The 21,330-nt window shown below is 47.9% G+C and overlaps 3 protein-coding genes across 11 annotated transcripts in view; 1 reads left to right on the top strand and 2 right to left on the bottom strand.

The window, feature by feature from the left end:
* Positions 1-1,098: 1,098 nt before the first annotated feature.
* Positions 1,099-8,644, bottom strand: KCNAB3 (potassium voltage-gated channel subfamily A regulatory beta subunit 3). Of its 2 annotated transcripts, none has more exons than XM_024564925.4 (14): positions 7,764-8,644; positions 6,360-6,403; positions 6,238-6,275; positions 5,921-6,000; positions 4,353-4,397; positions 4,207-4,251; positions 3,947-3,990; positions 3,651-3,737; positions 3,315-3,400; positions 3,030-3,150; positions 2,850-2,944; positions 2,636-2,756; positions 2,377-2,465; positions 1,099-2,106 (listed from the first exon to the last, which is right to left on the bottom strand). In XM_024564925.4, exons 1-14 carry the CDS (start codon positions 8,003-8,005, stop codon positions 2,029-2,031), a joined length of 1,215 nt encoding a protein of 404 aa, XP_024420693.1. In that variant the 5' UTR covers positions 8,006-8,644; the 3' UTR covers positions 1,099-2,028. The 2 variants fall into 2 exon arrangements, with proteins under 2 accessions (XP_024420693.1, XP_045055300.1); XM_045199365.3 differs by having other exon boundaries at positions 3,030-3,147.
* A 264-nt stretch (positions 8,645-8,908) lies between these two features.
* On the bottom strand, positions 8,909-10,530 carry TRAPPC1 (trafficking protein particle complex subunit 1). Its single transcript, XM_024564980.3, has 5 exons — positions 10,407-10,530; positions 10,205-10,303; positions 9,983-10,053; positions 9,491-9,629; positions 8,909-9,214 (listed from the first exon to the last, which is right to left on the bottom strand). Exons 2-5 carry the CDS (start codon positions 10,301-10,303, stop codon positions 9,086-9,088), a joined length of 438 nt encoding a protein of 145 aa, XP_024420748.2. The 5' UTR covers positions 10,407-10,530; the 3' UTR covers positions 8,909-9,085.
* The window catches only part of CNTROB (centrobin, centriole duplication and spindle assembly protein), a 32,467-nt gene continuing 21,625 nt past the window's right edge, over positions 10,489-21,330 (top strand). Inside the window, exons 1-10 of one of the 8 annotated variants that reach the window (XM_053911496.2) lie at positions 10,489-10,577; positions 11,310-11,828; positions 12,885-12,969; positions 13,227-13,308; positions 13,769-13,925; positions 14,824-14,940; positions 15,158-15,274; positions 15,604-15,702; positions 16,697-16,933; positions 17,249-17,395. In XM_053911496.2, coding sequence (XP_053767471.1) covers positions 11,547-11,828; positions 12,885-12,969; positions 13,227-13,308; positions 13,769-13,925; positions 14,824-14,940; positions 15,158-15,274; positions 15,604-15,702; positions 16,697-16,933; positions 17,249-17,395 — 1,323 coding nt within the window. In that variant the 5' untranslated portion in view covers positions 10,489-10,577; positions 11,310-11,546. Of the gene's footprint in view, positions 10,578-10,597; positions 11,829-12,256; positions 12,392-12,884; positions 12,970-13,226; positions 13,309-13,768; positions 13,926-14,823; positions 14,941-15,157; positions 15,275-15,603; positions 15,703-16,696; positions 16,934-17,248; positions 17,396-21,330 lie in introns of those variants that run through there. The other 7 variants (XM_045199136.3, XM_024564977.4, XM_045199137.2 and 4 more) reach the window with 7 other exon arrangements.

Below are 21,330 nucleotides of genomic sequence, written 5' to 3'. Positions count from 1 at the left end.
GGGTTTCTAAACTGGCTCTGAAGGTAATTATAAGGAGGGTTTTTTTTTTTTAATGTTTTGAGAAATGAGGGAAGCATTATTAAAGTAAGTGCATACCTCTCCAAGGTAATTATTTAAGAGAGGACTATTTTGAATTTATAAATATTTGTATGTTACAGAATAACTAGTCATAGTTTAGTCATACATTTTACCTCTTCATTTCCTCCACAGTCTTCCAAAATGAGTGGAAGATGATAGAAGTGGGATGTAAGTATTCATAAGCTGATCCAGTTCGTTACTAATCCAAAAAATGGCATGCTGCTGTTTCTCTTTTGGAAATTGATTTTACTCTGCTCTCTCAGCTTTAGGATCAAGGGTGAGTATGGGTAGCAGGGAGATGGTGAGGCTGTATTTTAAGGAAGGCAGATCTCATCCTTTCTTGCCTTGTGATCTTTAAAGGTTGTAACTTTCCACCCACTTTCTGTCTCAGGGAAATCAGAGTCCTTTAGGGAAGACTAAGGGGCGGTTTCTGAAATAATCCCGCTCGATCCTGGTTTTCTGCCACGCTCACACCTAATCTTTCACTTGTTTTCTGTTTTCCTTTATAAAGATAACTCCTTTCCCTTTCTCTGTATCATCTCAACCATGGACCGGGTTTTGTTTTACCTCTCCTTCACCAAATCCCAAAGCCTCCACCTCAAAACAGCCCCTGCCATTCAGCCACAAGAAAACCACCCAGATAGTTCCTTGACATATGTGTAGGTATCAGGCAAGAGGGAAATTAAGAAGTACAAGACAACTTTCAAAATGAAACAAGGGCAATGGTGTCAGAGGGGAAAAAGACTACAAAGCCAGATCTCTCTGGATTTTAAGGAATGTGGCAACTGAAGAAAGGAAGAAAACTGGGGCCCGAGTAATCTGGTGCCTGGGTCCTTGATGAGAGCAGTGCCTAGGAGCACAATGCTTGGGTCCCTGAGGCACCTGAGCAATGGAGAGAAAGCTAGTACTGGAACTTTCTAATGGCAAGGGTTTAGAGGGCCAGCTATCTGAGACTGAGAGCCTAACGTCCCATCCCCTGCAATGTCAAGACGCAGTGACTGAGGAAGGATTAAGCTGAGATTTTATTTACAATTCCCTGGAAAGTCTTACAGAAGAGGGGCCATCATTATTGCTTTAAGATTATTGCCAGAAGGAAGACTGCAGTCCTTCACTGACAGGTAGGAAGCCCTGCTAAAAGCTTGAAAGTCTATCCCCAGACCTTTATTCGTCAGCCCCATATCTCTGCTGTGACCTAAAGGCTGTCACCATTTCCTGCGAAGCACAGCCCAATTGTGTTTTCCAAGGGGCTACCCTAGCCAAGCTAGCCATCAAATTTCCCTCTAACTTTGTCAGTGCTGTTGCTGTATTCCCCACCCCTACGCTCTCGCAACGTATTAACACTAATTCCAGTTTTAAAGCCCCCCTCCACCTCCTGGCTAGGAGGCAGGGTCCTGGTTTCTCAAAGATTATCATTTACTTCCTGCCAGGGCCAGCCTGGCTTCCTTTGTACCAGATAACGTAAGAACCCAATTTTCCGTTGTCCCAGATGATATCACAACTCACTTCTTATTCTAGGTTATTACTCCTTGATGACATTTCAAGGGCCACTTCTGAGGTACTCTGCGTTTATGTCTGCCGTTTGTTTTTGTTTTAGTTTTTGTTTTTTTAAAGGGCTTTGGCTATTGGGGTAAGAGAAAGGGAGCAAGACCAAATGGCAGAGAGGGGGACGGCCCAGTAGCTCATGCCCTGGATTAGCAAAAAGGCCTAGGGGAACGCAGCAGGGAGCAGCGGACTACTTTTCCTCTCAAACCCACTGTAGAAGGATATGGCTTTGTTCATGCATATCGAGATTATCTTATCGAAGCCGGAACTCGTTGGTGGGCGGGGCCATTCTGGCTCTAGCGTGAGGGATCGCGAGCCTGAAGCAGGTGGGTGTAGGGCAGCAGTTCTGGGCGGGCAGGTAGGTAGGGGTGCAGTGGTTTGGGTTTGGGTCCCTGTGCCCCTGACGAATTATTTCTTGGAATGTGGTTTATTCCCCAGGAGTCCGTCTATCTCCGTAACAGTCTGTGGGGTCAGCTGGCTCAGCACCTGGAGGAGAATCAGGTGGTTGGATGACTGAAGAAGGGTGTGAGGTTTGAGGTCATGAACTTATGGGACCCAGGGGATCAGCACTGAGGGCCAAGTGGCAGGGAAATAATCACAGCTGTGCCTGTTTTGTCTTGTCACCCCAGGCCTCTCACTGGCAACATGAGGACCTTGTAGTGGGTGACCGCACGGGCCCATTCTGGGTTGGACAGTGAGGCCTTGACTCCTGGGGAGGGGACAGAGATGGGCTCAGCCTCTGAGTCCCCGGCTCACCTGTAGGGCACCCAGATGTTCTATCAGCTGCTCTGCACTGGACACCCCCAGCAAGACCGAGCTGACACCCTCACTGCGGAGACACCACGCTGGGGCCAGAGGAGGAAAACAAGAGAACTGATGGGTAACAGTGAGCATATGGATGTCAGAAATGTCTCTGAGGAAGAGCGCTCTCCCTGAGGACAAGCCAGTCTTGGGTTTGGGAGTATCTCAGGAGGAGACAAGTTCCCTGCAGGGTCCAGGGCTGACAGTGTCTCACCAATAGCAAGCTGTGCCACCGTGCATCCCAGCTGGTGAGCGATGGGGAGAAGGTCCATGACTTTGGCTTGTTGCTTCTTGCCATCTTCATTCTGTACTTTGTCCTTGAGCCACTGGTAGCCCTGAAGGCCACAGAGAATCAGCAAAAGATCCCACCACCATCCTAGAACAGCCAGGATAGCCCAGTCCTGCCATCCTGAGCCCTGAGATCACACCTTGATGGTGGCCCTGCAGGGATCTGGGACTCGCCCATCGTACTTGCTAGTGATGAGGCCACAGGCCAGAGGGGACCAGGTGACTGAGCCGACACCTAAGAGGAAGAGGATTGGATGTGGGGAAAGGGATCAAGGTGATGGTGAGCCCAAGGGAAAGGTAGGGATGAGGGGGCTACAAACCAATCTTGTGGTAGAGCTCTGGCAGCTGCATCTCCATCTTCTCTCTCTGAAACAAATGGTGCTCTGCTTGTTCACACACCGGAGGGATCAGATTGAACTGTCTGGCCATGGCATAGGCCTCCTGCATGTGGTGAGAAAGAGATGAGGGGCTGGGGCAGAGACGGGGGCCAGAGCACCCCTTCCATTTTCTTCCACTCCTCCTTCTCCAATAGAGTAGGGTTTGGAGTGACCATGTGAAAATGGGAGCCAGTTGTGGGACAGGGGCAAGTGGGATAGCACACTCACCATGATTTCTGCAGCCCCCCATCGGGATGTTCCCCAGTATAGGGCCAGGCCCTGGTTGATGACATAGGTCATGGCTCGCACAATCTCTAGGCATATGGGAGAGGGAGAGCCTTACTGTCAGATTCCTGCTATCCAGGGCTCCAGACCTGCAGATCTCTGCCTGCCCCACGGAGACCCCAGAGAAGTTGGTATCTGTTTTTTGCCCCCCTCCCTGTCTAGGTCCTGGGGTCTGAGCCTCCACTGTGGGAGGCCTCTTGAGCTAGGGCTGGCTTCCTGCTGAGGGATTGGGAAGTGCTCAGTTTTGAAGGACTATCAGGGTTTGGGTGCTGCTTTTACCCTCCATGGGGCTGTTGGGGTCTGAACGATTAGCAAAGACGATGTCCACATATCCCAGCTGGAGACGTTCCAGAGATCCTCGCAAGCCTGGGGTAGAGATGAGGATAGGAAGGTAAGTACCTAGGCTTCAGGTTCTGAAGAATAAGGGGTGAGGTCTGAACCTCATGCCTTTGCCATGGCTGCCTAAATCCCAGTTCCCTTATTCAAAACCTCTAACTCAAGAGCTTCAGAGAATGTCCCCAACTTCTCTGGCTTCCATACCAAGCCACTTCAGGTTCTCAGTCTTTAACTCTCACCCTCAATGATGTGTTTGCGGCTCAAGCCTCGCTCAGTTTCTGCCCTGTAGGAAAAAGAAAGTCAAAGCTGAAGTGTTACAAAGGTAGGAGACCAGGGCTGGGCTGGCACCATGAGGAACTGGGATTGCATTGGTTTTCATAGGCAAGAAGCAGACCTGGGGTAGCAAGTGTGGGGACAGCTGTCACCACCCCTATCCCATACACCTTCACATATCTTCTGTGTAGATCTCCCCAGTTATAGTAACGGGGTAGCCACTTACTGTCCTCCCCAAAAAATCTTGGTGGTGATAACATAGCTTGATCTCCTGGAAAAAGAGAAATGGGAGAACCCGAAAGAAAAGGATTTTTTGATGATCACATCCCCAGCAACCGTCACCGCCGCTCCCCCCCAACAATACCCTCTCACCTCCAACCTTTGCTCTTGAGGATGTTGCCTAGAGTTCTTTCAGCCCTGGAAGAAAGACAGTGTAGAAGCACTGACCCCTCGAAGGTAGATCAGTTCCTTCCCCTCTCAACCCTTTCCTCCACCTTTCTCCTCAACCTATTTCCTCTCTTGTAAAGTGGAGCATAAGCCAGGAGCCCATGGGCTGAAGGCCCCATCCTGGACTAAATAAAAGAGGCTCCTAGAACTAGGGGTACAGTCGTACAATTTTCATTCAATCATTCAACTATGTACCAAGCTCTGGTCTGAGTTGGGAAGGGATAGAATAGGAGGAGGGGAGTGGGACAGACTGGGGAGACACTGGTTCCACTCATCTGTGTTGCCCTCCCCCTTGGGTCTCTGCAAAATCTCACCTCTCCTGCAAAGCTTAGCTCAGATTCTACCTCTGAGCAGAATGGAAAATGTTCTCTGAGTGCTATAGACTATGGTCAGTCCTTCTTATCAGATTCCTTAGCTCTTATTGGCTACACCAGTGATTTTTACCTGGTGTGATGTGGCACACTGGTGTGCCACAAGAATTTTTAAAACATGTGACACCTGGCTATTTAGTCAGGGGCACTGACCTCTTTTCCCTTAGACTGTCAAATAAAAAAAAGACAACAGCCAACACAATAGCCATCTGGTGTGAATGAATCAAAATTATACCTATTTTTTGTTAGATAGGCAAAATTATATTTTTTGGTGTGCCATAGAATTTTAGTAATTAGTTTATGTGTGCCAGGAGATGAAAAACATTGAAAACCTCTGGGCCATACAATTCTTTGGCACTTAACTATGAGCTAAGGTCTAATAAGTCTTAAGTTGTTGTAGGGGACTGTTATTTAGTCTTTCATAGCTCCCTGGCTTCTTGGCTTGTTTGTTTAACCACTGAGGCTATGAGCACATTGAGGGCATATTGATGGCATTCCACAAGCAGTGCCTGCTCTGTGCTTGGCTCTGTGTAGGTACTTAGGTGACATGGGGAAAAGCGAGACAGAGTTCATGGAAAGAGGAGAATCCCAACTGAGCAGCAAATATGGCCACATGAACCAGTCATTGATAATGGTGTGTCAGAGGGCAGTGTAAAGTGCTTTGAGAACTGAAGGGGGTAGAGATCAACTTTGGAGAATTGTGTGAAGGCTTCTTGGAGGAGCTGACATTTGGGCCAAGTCTTGAAGATGAGCAGAAGAGTCTGCCAAATGGAGAAGATATAGGGGTAGGTCAACGTAGGTTTTGGCTACTCCCAGGGTGAAGCCATGGGTGTGTGAAGTGGCATGGTGTGTTTGAAAATTTAGCTTTGAAATCCCCACACAGTTGCACATAACTGATGCCCAAGATATATTTGTTGGTTTTCTTTTATTTTTACTGCACAGTCTGCCCATTGCCTCCTAAGCTGGAGAGGGACTGATGTGTGGGATTATGAGTCCCATAATGTTTTGGGGGCCCACTGGCTGAAAGGTTAGAACTTAGTGTTGGCAGAATTCCCAGGGTTCTTAAGAGAGACAACAGGAAGCCCTGATGTTCTCTCATCTTCTAAACATAACTTTCCTTACTTTCCAGCTGCGTACACTTCGGCGGTGTCAAACAGGTTTATACCATGCTCGTAGGCTACTGTCAGCACATCCTCTGCTGTCTAGGGAGGTGAGAGAAAGAGTTGAAGATCAACCACTGGCCCCTCAACTACCTCCCTCGCTCCACCCTAGCCCATAGCACCTCAGCCTTGCTTCCAGATTCTCTCCCCTTTCCTCACCCTCCAGCCTTGCACCCCATCCACCAGTGCTTGTTGTCCAGACCCCTATCCAAGTCCATTTCCCCTGGTTCTGGTTCCCTTATAGCCCCTCACCCTGCTTCTAGGTCCCATCACTTATACCTCATCCGAGATCTGAGAACCAAATGTGACCCAGGTACCTGCAAGAGGGAAGCCAGGCACGTGAGAACTGTGGAGGGCAAGCCATAAAAGAACACCCTTCCCTTAAATCCTTTCTAACTCACCTAGGCCAAGACAGGACACACGAAGACCAGACTTTCCTAGGTTTCTGCAGGAGACATAAGTAGCAGGAAGGTGTGGAGCCTCAATTAGGAACACAGATTATCAGCTTCCACCTCCTCACCTCCCAGAATAAGAAGCCCTCACTATATCTCACTCCAAAGAAACTACACCCAGTGGGCTACTGAGTTGGGCAGTGCTGTGCCCGTAGCATAAATGAACAAATAAGTGACTGTTCTGCTGGATCCACTGTCCAGTGCCTCTCTTCCCTCCTAACACATTGGAGACGTGTTGCCTGGTTTGCGTTTCTTCTGCGGGATCTTGTCTGTGTTTGAGTCATCTCTAGCATGTGTGGAGTTGGGGGCCTGGAGAAATGTGACTGGTGGATTATGATGAGTTTGTGAAAACAGACCTTCAGACAGAGAGTGCTATGTTAAAGGGCAGAGCCCAGAGATGGAGAGGTAAACCAAGTCAAATTCAGGCACTCAGGCAGGGCAGTGTCCCTGGATAGGCTAGGCAGATAGACCTCCAACAAAGGTAGGTAGGAAACTTCGGTGGGGAGTATGACAGGAATGACAGGAAAAGCCAGTTCTCCCTCTTCCTCGCTCCACTTCCTCTGCTCCTGTGGGCTTGTGAAGTTTGTCTCTGAACCAGAGAGCCCCCACCTTCCAAAATCCCCACCCAGGTTGTTGGCTCAGCCTCCTAAGCAGGGCTGCCACATGGAGGGGATCAAATTCCTCAACTGGCAAAGCTTAGTAAGATCAGTGATCTCTGCTCACTCCCCAGCAGGAACCCCCTCTCCCCCGCCTCCCCCTATTGGTAGTTCTGAGAGCCCAGCAGTTCGGGGAGATAAAGTCTGTTACATTACAGTCCACCTTCCCCACCTGACCCCTCTTCCTCAGGATGGGGTTGAGAGATGTGGCCCATCCTTCCCAGGGCCCCACTTCTGTCCCCCCAAGAAAGGTGGCTGGAGACTGGGCCCATGGGGCAGGTAGGGGCAGTATCTGGGTCAAGCACCCTGAGCAGGCCAGAGCGAGAAGCCCTTTCCTTCCTCCACCTCTTCCCAGGACACCGACCCAAGGACACTCTATCTTGCGGGGGGGGGGGGGGGGGGGGGGGGGCTGGAGATTCATGCATCCCTGGCTTTCCTGTGGGTAAGGAGAAAAGCTCAGGAGCATCCCCTGGGTGTGACAGGACCCATCAATCTTGGTAAACTTGAATTTCTCCTAGTCAGGGGTATCGAGGGAAACCAAGAGAGGGACGAAGTAAGGGAGTGCCAGTTATGGGAAGAAGAGGCAGAATGAGCCAGGACCTTCTTAGCAAAGTTTGAGGAGTCCTGGAGGCATCCCAGGAGGCCTCGGGTCTGGAAAGGGGAGCAGATGGGGCGGGCTGCCCGGCTACCCCCATACCTGTATTTCATGCCAGTGCTGCGGCCGGTGCTCTCTCGGAGGGCCCCAGCGGGCGCTGGGGGTCGGTGGACCACTGCGGCTCGGGCCTTGGGGCCTGGCCCTCCTCCTCCTGGAGGATTCCCATGCACCCCGCCGACCGGCCCACCATTGCCGCCCCCGGGGCCCGGCCTGGGTCCACACAGACGGTCCTCACTGCTTCGGCTGCGAAGGTTCTGCTCAGTACACGCGATAGACACCTGCATGCCGGCTGGCCAGGGCCTGTGAGGGGGCTCCGAGGGGGCGGAGGGGGAGGAAGCCAGGAAGCCCGAGGGCGGACAAACGGGGATGTAGTGACTCGAGCCCAAAGGAGAGCGGGAAGGCTGAGGAGGCTGCAGAGGGAGTCAGCAGGCAGGATTGGGCCCGCGGGGGCGGGCTGTTGGAGGTCGCCGGGTTTGCGGTGGGAGGAGAGAAACACAGGGGGAACCACGAGGGGAGTTATTCATCTACGGGGTCACTGTCGCAAGGAAGAGGAGGGGGAAATGAATGACAGTAGAGGTGGAGGGCTATCCTAGGAGGGTAGGGACCTGGGGACAGTTGTGGGGGTGGTGAAGAGAGTTGCCACCTCAGCCTGAGCCGCAGCGGGACCTGCTAGGCTCCCAGCCGCGTCCGCAGCAGGCTCAGCTAATCATCATGCAGGCACCGCCCCCTTATTTGCATAAACCCGCCTGCCTCCCAGTTAAACCTGCCAGTATCTGCATAAATCCCACCTTCCGAAGCTCCACAGCTTGCATCTTGGGCATACTCAGGAGCTGGAGAGCAGAACGCGGGAGAGTGGTTTTTCGGTACACTCTGGTTTCAGCCAGTCGTTCTCAGTAGGGGACGATTTAGTCCCCCAGGGGACATTTGATAAGATCTGGAGGCGTTTTTGACTATCATCACTGGCGACAGAGAAGGATGTACTACCAGCCTGTAGTGAGTGGAGCCCAAGCCAAAGCACAGGACAGCCCCCTCCTCCTCTCCCCCCCCCCCCCCCCGCAATGAATTATCCAGCCGGAAATGTCAGTAGTGCTGCTGTTGATAAACCCATGGTCAAGCTCAGGGGGATGTGGCCATCCTCCATGAGTGGGGCAGGGCCCCGACCTACCACCCAAACTGACACACTCAAGCCACAGAATGACAAAAAGTTTATTCTGTACTTCTCACTGCGTCTGGTAGAGGATAAACCTAGAGAGAGGGCCTGGTTTGGAGGTAACGGGGAGGGCACCAGGGTGGGCTGCCTGGGAGCTAGAGGGGTTGGAGGGGCCGATAGAGATTCTCCTGAGGGGTGAGGTAGGGTGCCTCCTTCAGCCAGCCCTGGCAGAGAAAAAGGGCAGAGAGCGGACGTAGGAGTCCAGTCGGGAGCGGAAGAGCTCACTTTGTACAGTCTGTCCCAGCAGGCACAGGGGATTCTTCACCACCAGCTCCACGTACAGCTATGGGGAGGGAGGGTGTTAGAGCCAGGCTTTGGACACTTCTTGTTTCCAACTCGAAACCTATTATAACCTCAAGGATGTGCAAATGCACTAGGAACAAGGGTGAGGGGGCAAGCCCTTCTTGAGAAACTGGTGGTGGGAGTGTTGAAAACTCTGACTTCTATAGAGATATACTACAGTAGAATCCTGGCAGGGAATCTGAAGGAGTCTTGGGGCTCTACATGGCCATTGCTGTTGAGGATCTTTGGGGGAAGGGACCCAGGGTCTGGCACTGACCGCACTGTAGATGTGATGCAGCACATCTCGGATGGGTCCCACGCCCAAGTCAGTATTCATGACAACCTTGATCCCAGTGGGCGTCTCGTAGTAATGGAGTTTGTAACGGCTAGTCTGGAAGGACAGAAAGCCATCCTTCCTGCAGAGATGAGGAGGATGTTAAGGAATGGGAGAAGAATTTCTCCCAGAAAGACACTTCTAATCCTCTTTAGGTCGACTGTTCTCTCTAAATACATTTGTAGGAGTCTGGTTGAGTAAAGACACCTCTCATTTCCCGGACCCGCACTACCCCCCGATTTGGCCCCCACATCCAACCTTTCTACCTTCAGATTTTCCTCACCGCGCCTTCTTCCAGCTCCAGCATTCTCGCTTCAGATTAGCTTCCCCTCCCTGGGGGCCAAATGCCCCTCCCACTCCAGAAAGCCCTCCCCCCCATTCCCAAGGCTATTCCTCCTTCCCTCAACATCCCCTCTGACTCCGGACTCCGCGTACATGTCTAGCGGGGACATCTTGCTGACAAACGAGCGGATAGAGAAGAGCATCCCGTACATCAGCTTGAACTCCTGGGGGGAGAGGGGCAGAGTTAGCTCTTGGTTGTTGAAGCAGACAGGCCAGGGGTGGGAACGAGCCAGGGTTTGGAGAGGGGTGACTGGACTGGGATTATGTGCGTCTGGAGATGAGAGGTCACCCGGTTGCGCGGGGCCCTCTCGTCACCTCCTCCTTGGGGATCCCCGCTTGCTTCTTGCGGTGCCACTCGCTGTAATGCAGACACACTCCATTTCGGTCAAACAGGTACAGGTTGTGGACAGTCATCTGCAGGACACAGAGTGTGAGCCTCGCTCCGGGGCCCTCTGTGGGTCCCAGTTTTCCGTCCTGGATCCCTCCAACCAGGCGGGGTCCCTTCCCCCGAACTCACCGGAACTGCTCCGAGTGCCTGTCACTAGATGCTTCCGGTTTTCGCGGAGCCCCGCCCCACCAGGTCCCCGTGCGGCCACGGAGCAATAACAGCGTCCCCGATACCTCTCTCAGCCAATTCGCGGCTGTCGGGGCCACGCACGCGCGTTCCGGCTCCCAGGCTCCAGAAGCTGTAAGCGCGGTTGCAAGCGAGGTTGCAAGCGAGGTCCCCGGGCTGGTGACGTCATCGAGGAGAGAGAGGCGGGGCTTTGGGCGGTGGGCAGGCGGCTGCCAACGGTTTTGAGTGTAGGGAAGGGCACGAGAGGGGAGATCTAGGTCTTTCCGGATCCGGGCTCGGGCAGGGGGCTGTTCGTGACAGATTGGGGGGCTGAAGACTGGAGGTGTGGGATAGTCGGAACGGATTAACGGAGTAATCAAGGTACAGCATTTCAGGCTAGGTTTGAGGGCGGAATACTTTTTAGGGACATTCTGAGGGTGTGACTGAATGTTCACAAAGTTTCTTTTGCGGTAGTCGGAAGGGAGGGATTCTAGGGAGCCTTGCCAAGGCTTTCGTAGTGGAAGGGGTTGCAGGGGGTATACAAGACAGTTGACCCTGGGTAGAACCGTGCAGTGGGCATAGGGGAGTGGGGCGGTGGGGAGCGTGATGTTCCTGTCTCTCTGAGACTGGAGCCAGTTGAGGGGCAGGTAAGGCAGCTGGACAGAAATTAGGCCACTGTTTGATTTGGGTTTGTTTCAGTTTGCATGTTCTGGGTGTGAGAACTTAAGAGCTAAATTGACCAGTGATAGCCTGTGCCAGAAGTGGATCTGCACCTTTCAGCACTCCAGATGAACTTCAGGGGTGCTTTTGTCCTGCAGTAGGTCTTCTGTCCCCACTCACTCCTTGCTGTACCCTCCTTTTCCACAGTTTCCAGGAGCTGTGAAAAGAAATGCTTTTGCTCTCTCCCATGACCTGTAGTACCAGTGGGAATCTTTCCTGTAACCAGAAAGCCTCCATACCCCTATTCACCAAGATTCCTTGCCTTGGAGTCTTCCCCCTTTCTCCCAAATCTTCCTTCTCTGCGTACTTTACCCCCTGGGTTCTCCTAAAGCAGAACCAGGAGTTCCCAGCTCTGCTGCCTCCAGTTGTCTCTTTCCTGTATTCATGGCCACATCAGCCACCAGCCCCAGTTCACCTCTCCGGGCTGAAGATCTCCTGAGTGATTCATCAGAAGCCCCTGGGCTGAACCAAGTGTCCTCCGAGGTGACCTCCCAGCTCTATGCTTCTTTGCACCTCAGTCGTCAAGCAGAGGCCACAGCCCGAGCCCAGCTGTATTTACCCTCCACCTCCCTACCACCTCATGAAGGGTTAGACAGCTTGGCCCAAGAGCTGAGTCGCAGTTTGTCAGTTGGATTGGAGAACAACTTGAAGAAAAAGGTGAGGGAGGTGTGTCTGGGGGACCTCTCGGGTCTTGAGATTGGGGGTGGTAAAAAAGAAAAGCTTTACTGAGATTTGAGATTTGAACTATTGTTAGATTTTTCTTAAGTACAGCGTCAGTCATGCTTGTTTCTGGGAGTCAATGTTTATGAGAGAGAGAGAGAGAGTGTGTGTGTGGCCTGGGACACCAGAATTGGGGGAGTTGTGAGATTTCCCAGTGTTTTCTTTGTCAGAGATACCTGCACTGTGGGACAGGTTGCTGTGCTTGACTGAGATTTGGGGCCTGGGAGTGAGGATAAGGTTTCTTTTTCTTTCTTTTTTTAAATCCTCACCCGAGGACATTTTTTCACTGCCTTTCTCTCTCTCTCTCTTTTAGAGAGTATGGGGAGCGGGGAGAGAAACAATCGACTGGTTTTTTTCTTGTACTTGCCCAACAGGGGAATTGAACCTGCAACCTGGGTATGTGCCCTGACCAGGGATCAAACCCTCGACCTTTTGGTCTGTGGGATGACGCTCCAACCAACTGAGCCACACCAGCCAGGGCTGAGGCTAAGTTTTCTTCATCTGAAGAGGTAACTAGGGACTGAAGGATAGCAGCAAAATATGCTAAGATCAAAGATCCAGTTCAAAACTCTTTTGATTGTATGGTTCAAAACTAGGCATGTAAATCATTAAGACATAGTTTAATAAGTTAAACATGTTACAGAGAAAATAGTTATTAGTGTTCCACTGAAAATGCCTCATAACTAATTTCCAGAGTTTGGAAAACTGATAGCCATGGGCTACAGTTTTTAGGCAGGTTGTTTGCTCTCCAGTTGGCAAGAATCCTCACTACTCTTGTTTTAAAGCGTAAATAAATGTAAATTCATTTATTTACACTACCTGTCTGGCACCTGTACACATTTGAGTTTCTGACCCTTATTGGGTCAGTTCTCTTGTTCTTGCTTTCCCAGGTGTTGGAGTAAAAATTTGGGGGCTTTAGGGGGTACTGGATGCCTTCTACCCTGGCAGTAGGTAGAATATAGATTACTCAAGTTGCTTCTGATTTCTGCTACTTTTTTCTAGGATGGTTCCAAGCATATCTTTGAGATGGAAAGTGTTCGGGGCCAACTCCAGAGCATGCTCCAAACCTCACGTGACGCAACCTATCGTGAGTAAATCCCTTCCCTATAACGGAGAACCTAGATTTAAGGAGTGGGAGAAAGTAGAGAAATGAAGTGGGGTGTGAGGGGAACCTAGACCTCTGCGACAAGATTTCAGGAGGAAGGCTTCAGCTCTTTGGGAGAAGGGCTGGAGGAGTGGGTGAAATAGAAAGGAAGGCTCTCTGCTTTCTTTTCCTTCAAGTGGCCTTTGTTTCTATCCTTACTTGACCCTGGCTGGCTGTGGGGTCCCTTTGGCTCCCTGCAGGAGATCCCCTTACTCCAGGTGCTGGCTCAGAGAGACGGGAAGAAGACTCCTTTGACAGTGAAAGCACAGCCACCTTGCTTAAGTGAGTTCCCCTTGGGATTCTTCTAGCTTGATTGCTCTCTCTCTTGCAGAGCCAAGTGTTCTATTTCTTTGTTCTTCCTTTAGTGCTATTGCACCTCTTAAGGCCTAAGATACTTGCCACTTAGCTTTTAGTTTTATCCTTTCTCTCCTATCTTCTACTCCCTTTACTCCTTCAGGAACTTGGGCACCTGCTGCCTAGTACCTGGCCTTCTCCCAGTCTCTACTCCTCCTTCTCCCAGCAGAGTTAGCTTGCTTCTGTGGAGACTTTTACCACAGGGAGTGTGGCGCAGAGGAAGGAGCACTATAGAGTGAATCATAGAACCTATGTGCCTAACTTAAAGACATCGGCCAAGTCTCTCGTGCTTTCTGAGTTTCAGTTTCCTCACTTGTAAAATGTCACAGTTGGACTTCTGGGTCTCAAAAGCTTTCCCAATCCTAATATGTCTACCTGATTTGCTCAGCACCCGGCCCCTGCAGGACTTATCCCCATCCAGCTCAGCCCAAGCCCTGGAGGAGTTATTTCCCCGCTACACCAGCCTTCGGCCAGGACCCCCACTAAATCCCCCGGATTTCCAGGGCCTGAGAGATGCACTGGATTCAGAGCATACTCGTCGCAAGGTGAGATATAAAGACTTTCTTTTGAAAGCAGCGAATATTAGAAATAGGGCTAAGTGCTAAAAAGGGAAAAGGGTTAAGGGACCGTAAGCTGTGGCTTTGCTCTTGGCTCTTCAGGAAGGCCTTCTTCCGCCATCCTGTCTAAAACGGCGCACCTCCTCCAGGTATTCATTGCTCTGTCATATCCTTTGTGTAGCTTATCACAGTCTGATGTATCTTGCTTGTTTTGCTCTTCTAAAGTCTAATCTCCATGAGGGTCATACCTTATCTTTTTCAGCACTGTTTTCCTAAAATTTAGAATATACCAAACACATAGAAGCACTCCATAAGTGTTTGGTGATGGAGCAATGAACTTCATTGTGTTGTACAAAGGCTTTATAGCTGCTGATATAATGAGTTTTATCCCTCTGAACTTCAGCCTGTCTGAAGGGGAAAAAAAGAGGGACATGGCAGAGGAAAAGTCAAAATCGTTGGTCGTGTTGTTATTTTGGGAACCTTCTATTTTCATCTGTGTGAGCATGAATGACAGGTTTTGCCTTTATCCTTGTGATGTTTAATCACTGTGTTCAATGAGCTGCTCAAGGCAGGAGTAACTTCCCACTCTTTGCAGTATGGGCTGCTGCACCCCCACCAAAAGGTCTGTGGAAATTTTTCTCAGGGGATCCAGGGAAAGGAAGAGCCTGGAAGCTAAGCACCTGCTTTCTGAGATGGTAGAGGAAGGTGTTGGAAGTCTCGGGCCCTAAGGTTTCTGCTCCAGAATTCCTGATTCTCCTCCAAACCTATTCTGTCCTTGGGACACAGCCCATTTCCTGTCTCCAGCCCATTTCCACCTAGCTGTAAAGTTTGGTGCTTTGCTCAGGCTAAGGATGGCAATACTCAGTTTCTTTATCCTTCTTCCCAGCATTGTGAACGTCACATTCAGAGCCTACAGACCCGAGTGCTAGAGCTTCAGCAACAGTTAGCTGTGGCTGTGAATGCTGACCGCAAGAAAGATATCATGATTGAACAACTGGACAAGGTGCCAGGGTAGCAGAATGTGGCGGGTCTCTCCATGGGGTGCACCAAGGAATAGTAAATAGGGGGTGGCCAACCAAAGTCTTTTGTTCATGCTAGGAGCTGCAGTAAGGGGTGGGCTTACTGACTACTGGGAGAAGGTGGCTGTTGACCTTGCCCCCATGGGCAGAAGGAAGGCAAAAATATTATTTTGGAATTACATCTGACTTTCCTCTCCTGAGACCCTGGCCCGTGTGGTGGAGGGCTGGAACCAGCATGAAGCTGAGCGCACAGAAGTACTTCGGGGACTCCAGGAGGAGCGCCAGGCAGCTGAACTCACTAGAAGCAAGCAGCAGGAGGTGGGCAATGTGGGTTATATAACCTAAGTCACTGATTGCTAGAATGAAGAGGTTGAAATAGCCCTGGAATTAGGGTTCCTACCAGATTGACCTGAATCTTGCAGTAGCTGGTCTGACAGTTCTCTCCTATTTCTGCTCCCTTCACTGTTTCTGCTGTCAAACATGCATCGTTGGTCTTCCCAGCTTTTCCTATAGCATGTAGTTAGTCTTTTTGGCCCTCCAGTAATTGACTTAACCCTTAGTTTTAAAGTTTTACATTGTTAATGCTTTTTGTATAACATAGTGATTCCCCTCAGTTCCTCTGTCCCGTGTAACCCTTTTCCTGAAAGACAGTAACCCGCCTGGAACAAAGTCTTTCCGAGGCCATGGAGGCCCTGAATCGTGAGCAGGAAGCTGCCAGACTACAGCAACGGGAAAGAGAGATGCTGGTGAGAATGCTGGGCTGGGTTAATTCCAATAGAGGCTGTTACGTTAATTACTAGAGGGCTTGGGCTGTTGGTGAATCATGGGAGTTCATGACTTTAGTGGCACCAGGGCAGTAGTTCCCAAAGTGTGTTCCTTAGGGCACTAGTTCTGCTAGATACTCTACAAAAAGGGCTCTGCCACCAAGTGAGTTTGAGAGACTGCAACTAGTTAGAATCCTCATTAGAATCATCTGGGGAATTATTGTAAAATACAGATCTCTGTGACCCTTCCCCAGAGGTTTTGATTCAGTAGATATATGGTGGGGTTTGGGAAACGAAATATTTTCAGGAATTTCCTTTGTGATTTTGTTCAGCCAGGTTTGGGAACTATGGTCTAGGGCATAGCCCAAAAGGTATGGGATGAGACTCATTCAAGTTTCTTATTCCCGAAATGATAAGGTGATTACCCATGCGAATTAGTAGCCAGGTTTGGAACTTGTTGCATGCATGACACATGCTTGCTATATGTATGCTGGGACTTAGAATCTTAACAGGCTACATCCAACAGTGTTGGTGATGGTTGCTGGTTGGCTAGTACGTGACGGTAGGCTGGATATTCTATTCTCTGCGGAATTTCTTTTGATGATGGTGATAGCTATTATATACTGAGTACTTACTACATGCCAGACACTGTGCTAAATGCTTTACATACACTTTTCACTTTAATCTTCACAAGGTAGACTGTAATATTATGCCTGCCCATTTCACAGATGAGGATGTATACCTAAGGACACATAGTAAATGACAGACCTGGGACTCAAACTGAGATTTGAACCCAGATTTACCTATTTCTGGAACAGAAGCTCTTACCTACTATATTATAATCCTGTTGGCTTGCCAGCTTTTGTGTTTTTAATGGACACAATTCTCAGCAGGCACATTGTATGGGAGGTGAGGGGGCACATTGCTGGTCTCTTGAAAGCATGCTGAGGATCTTGTTCTTCTCCTGGGGCTCTAGGAAGAGGAAAGGCAAGCTCTGACCTTGAGATTGGAGCTAGAACAGCAACAGTGCCGAGCCCTGCAGGAAGAACGGGATGCGGCTTGTGCTGGGCAGCTCAGTGAGCATCGACAGTTGGAGACACTTCAGGTGGCCCTCGAAGAAGAACGACAGACCTGGACCCAGCAAGAGCGTCAGTTTAAGGAACGCTACCAGGCACTGCAGGAGGAGGACCAGGCTCAGTTGGAAAGGGAGAAGGTAAAAGCGGCAGTTGGGGAATGAGGAACAGATGAAGGGCAAAACAACTGAATGAGATGAGGGGGTGTAGGGGACTCAGACGGAGACTGAAGAACTATGTGGGAAACAAGATGGAGAGCGCAGGACCAGCTAGAAAGACTTGGAGCATCGAATACATGGGAGACCAAAGAGAAAGACTAAACAGAGATTAGGAACTAGGTCAAATGTGAAGAGAAGGAAAGGAAGCTTGGGTTTGGGGGGGGGGGGGATTGGGGAATAGAGGTAATTAGGAGACAGAAAATTCGGTATGTACTTAAGTTTGATTCTCTTTCTCAGGGGAACACGCAGAGGGAGGCCCAGGCCGCCAGGGAGGCCCAGCAGCAGCTGGCATCGATGCAGTCTGAGGTGCGGCGGTTGGAAGGAGAGCTGGATATAGCTCGGAGAGAGAGAGATGCTCTGCAGCTGGAAATGAGCTTAGTGCAGGTCAGGAGAAGTGTTCTCAGGAGTCATTGCAAACACGTTTCTTTCTTTTTAAAAGATTTTATTTATTTACTTATTTATTTAAAGATTTTAATTTATTTATTTTTAGAGAGGAAGGGAGGGAGAAAGAGAGGGAGAGCAATATCAGTGTGTGGTTGCCTCACACACACCCACTACTGGGGACCTGGCTCACAACCCAGGCATGTGCAGGCCCGCACTCAATCCACTGAGCCACACCAGCCAGGGCTTATTTATTTATTTTTTAGAGAGAGGGGAAGAGAGAGAGGGAGGGAAACATTGATGTGCCAGAGATACATTGATTGGTTGCCTTTTGCATGCCTCCAACTGGGGGCCTGGCCCACAACCCAGACCTGTGGCCTGACTCGGAATAGAATCAGAGACCTTTTAGTTTGCAGGTTGACACTCAGTCCACCGAGCCACACCAGTCAGGGCATAGCATACACATTTCTAATCAGAATTTTGACTTTAATGAGCCTCTGTTTTTATGTGTAAAATGTGTGTTAAGGGCAAATTACCATGTTTTGCTGTGTATAATGTGCTCTCGTGTATAACGTGCACCCACATTTTTGGCTCAAACTTTTGGGAAAAAATCTTTCATTTAAATTTTTTAATTCGATGTTTTATTTATTTATATTTAGATACTTGTGGTTTTTTTGTATTATAAAGGATTTTAGCATTATTTTTGAACATATTATGGTACAAGAAATTTTTATTTTATTTATTTATTTTTAGAGACAGGGGAAGAAGGGAAGGAGAAAGAGAGGGAGAGAAATGTCAATATGTGGTTACCTCTTGTACACCCGCCACGGGGGACCTGGCTCACAACCCAGGCATGTGCCCTGACTGGGAATTGAACTGGCGACGCTTTGGTCTACAGGCCTGTACTCAATCCACATAGCCAGGGCTATGGTACAAGAAATTTTATGTAACAAATAACTACAAAACACAAGAACAGATACAAGGTATTTCAGTACTACCCATGTTTAATACACATCCTTAGTTTTTCCCACAAAAATTTGGGCAATGAGGTGCACATTATAACCTACAAAATATGGTAATACGTTTCTGAGACCAAGTCAGTCTGAGAGATGTTTCCCATTATTAATTGTTGACTTCATCAGATACTCACTTTCTGGGTTAGTTAGACCAGTGTTTGAGCAAATAAATTCCTTCCACCTAGCCCAGTAAATTGGAGGACTGACCACACAGAAACTAATTTATCATGGAGGCCTAGGGTAAAGATGTTAGTAAACAATTTATAAGTAGCAATTTATAAGCTGCTGTGACCCCTAAACTGGTGCTAGATGTATATATGTATTTGTGTATTCAGTAAGCCTGTTGAATAGCCCTTCTATATGTAAGCTCTGTGCTAGGAGCTGGAAATGGCCCTTGCAAACAAGGAGCTCACCAGCTAGATGGAGAGTTTGTCTACTACACACATATTTGAAGTAGAATGGTAACCGGTAATTGAGGGTAAGGAAAACTGCTCTTTACTCAGACATCATTTTCTTAGCAAGTAAGGTCTTCCCCAGCCACACTGGGTAAAATCTGCAATCTGTGATGATCTGTTTCCCTTCTCTGTTTAATTTTTTTGTATACTACATAGTGTACCTTTTAAAGTCTTGTTTATTTTTGTAAGGTCCTCTAGGGCAAAGATTTCTGCCTGTTAATTGTTGAATCCAAGAATAGTGACCAGCTTTAGTGTTCAAGTCCTCTATTTATTTATTGTTGTATTCATTATTGAAAGTGGGGTATTGAAGTCTCCAACAATTATTGTAGAACTGTCTATTTCTTCATTCAATTCTGTCAATTAATATGTTTTGGGGCTCTCTTAGGTCCAATCCTCTGGTATCAGTTGTTACTTCTCTTTCATTTTTAATTTTATTAGTCTGGGTCCTCTCTCTCTCTCTTTTTCTTGATGAGTGTGTTTAAAAGCTTGTCAATCTTGTTTATATTTTCAAAGAACCAGCTCTTGGTTTCATTGATCTTTTGTGTTATTTTTTTAGACTCTCTTTTGTTTATTTCATCTCTGATCTTTATTATTCCCTTTCCTCTCACATTGGGCTTTGTTTGTTGTTCTTTTCCTAGTTCCTTTAGCTATAAGGTAAGATTGTTTGAGACTATTTTTGTTTCTTGAGGTAGGCCTGTATGGCTATGAATTTCCCTCTTAGGACTGCTTTTGCTGTGTCCCATAGATTTTTGGATTATGTTTTCATTTTTATCTGTCCCAAGTTATCTTCTGATTTCTCCCTCAATCTCATTGTTAACCCATACATTGTATAGTAGTATGTTGTTTAGCCCTCCAAGTCTTTGTGTAGTTTTTATCTTGTAATTGATTTCTAGTTCCATACCATTGTGGAGGGACAAGATGCTGACGTATTTCAATTTTCTTTAATTTATTGAGACTTGTTTTGTGACCTAACATGTAATCTACCCTGGAAAATGTTCCACATGTACTTGAAAAGAATGTATATTCTGCTGCTTTGGAATGAAATGTCCAAAAATATCAATTGAATCCATGTGATCCAATGTGTCATTTCAGGTCTCTGTTTCCTTGTTAATTTTCTGTCAAAAGATCTATCCATTGATGTCAATGAGGTGTTTAAATTCCCTACTATAACTCTATTACTGTTTATCTCTCCCTTTATGTGTTTCAACATTTGCTTTATTAATTTAGGTGCTCTTATGTTGGTTGCATAAATGTTTACAAGTGTTATAACCTCTTATTGGATTGATCCCTTTACCATTATGGAATGTCCTTCTTTGTCTCTTATTTATAGCCTTTGTTTTAAAGTCTATTTTGCTGATGTAAGTATTGCTACCCCATCTTTTATTTTTGTTTCCATTTGCATGAAATATCATTTTCCATCTCTTTATTTTAGTCTGTGTACCTTTCAATCTGAAGTGGGTCTTTTTTAGACAGCATGTATATGGGTCTTGTTTTATTGTTCATTCAGCTACCCTATGTCTTTTGATTGGAGAATTTAATCCATTTACATGTAAAATGATTATTGATAGGTACACAGTTATTGCCACTTCATTATTCATTATTTATGTTCTTTTTTTCCCCCTTTTTCTTCTTCAAGAAGTCCCTTTAACATTTCTTGTAATACTGGTTTGATGATGATGAACTCCTTTAGCTTTTAGTTGTCTGGGAAGCCCTTTAATCTCTTCTGCAGTTTTAAATGGTAGCCTTGCTGAGTAGAATAGTCTTGGTTGTAGGTTCTTGCTTTTCATCACTTTGAATATCTGTGCCAATCCCTTCTGGCCTGCAAAGATTCTGTTGAGAAATCAGCTGATAATCTTATGGGAGCACCCCTGAAGGTAACTAACTGCCTTTCTCTTGTTGCTTTTAAGATTCTGTTTGACTTTAACCTGTGCCATTTTAATTATAATATGCCTTGGTACGTGCCTCTTTGGGTTCAACTTGTTTGGAACTCTCTGTACTTCTTGGGCTTATATGTCAATTCCTTCATCAGGTTAGGGAAGTGTTCAGTCATTATTTCTTTTTTTTTAAATATATTTATTGATTATGCTGTTACAGTTGTCCCATTTCCCTGCCTTCACTCCACTCCATCCTGCCCGCCTCTCTCTCCCACATTCCCCCCCTATAGTTCATGTCCATGGGTCATGCATATAAGTTCTTTGGCTTCTACATTTCCTATACTATTCTTACCTTCCCCCTGTCTATTTCCTACCTACCATTTATGCTACTTACTCTCTGTACCTTTCCCCCCTCTCTCCCCCTCCCACTCCCCTGTTGATAACCCTCCATGTGATCTCCATTTCTGTGGTTCTGTTCCTGTTCTAGTTGTTTGCTTAGTTTGCTTTTCTTTTTGTTTTAGGTGTGGTTGTTCATAACTGTGGGTTTGCTGTCATTTTTACTGTTCATATTTTTTATCTTCTTTTTCTTAGAT

This window comes from Desmodus rotundus, chromosome 9, assembly GCF_022682495.2.
Source record: "Desmodus rotundus isolate HL8 chromosome 9, HLdesRot8A.1, whole genome shotgun sequence".
NCBI classification, from domain to species: domain Eukaryota; kingdom Metazoa; phylum Chordata; class Mammalia; order Chiroptera; family Phyllostomidae; genus Desmodus; species Desmodus rotundus.
Note: the sequence above shows the minus strand (reverse complement) of the source record. Positions and strands in the feature narration are given on the sequence as shown.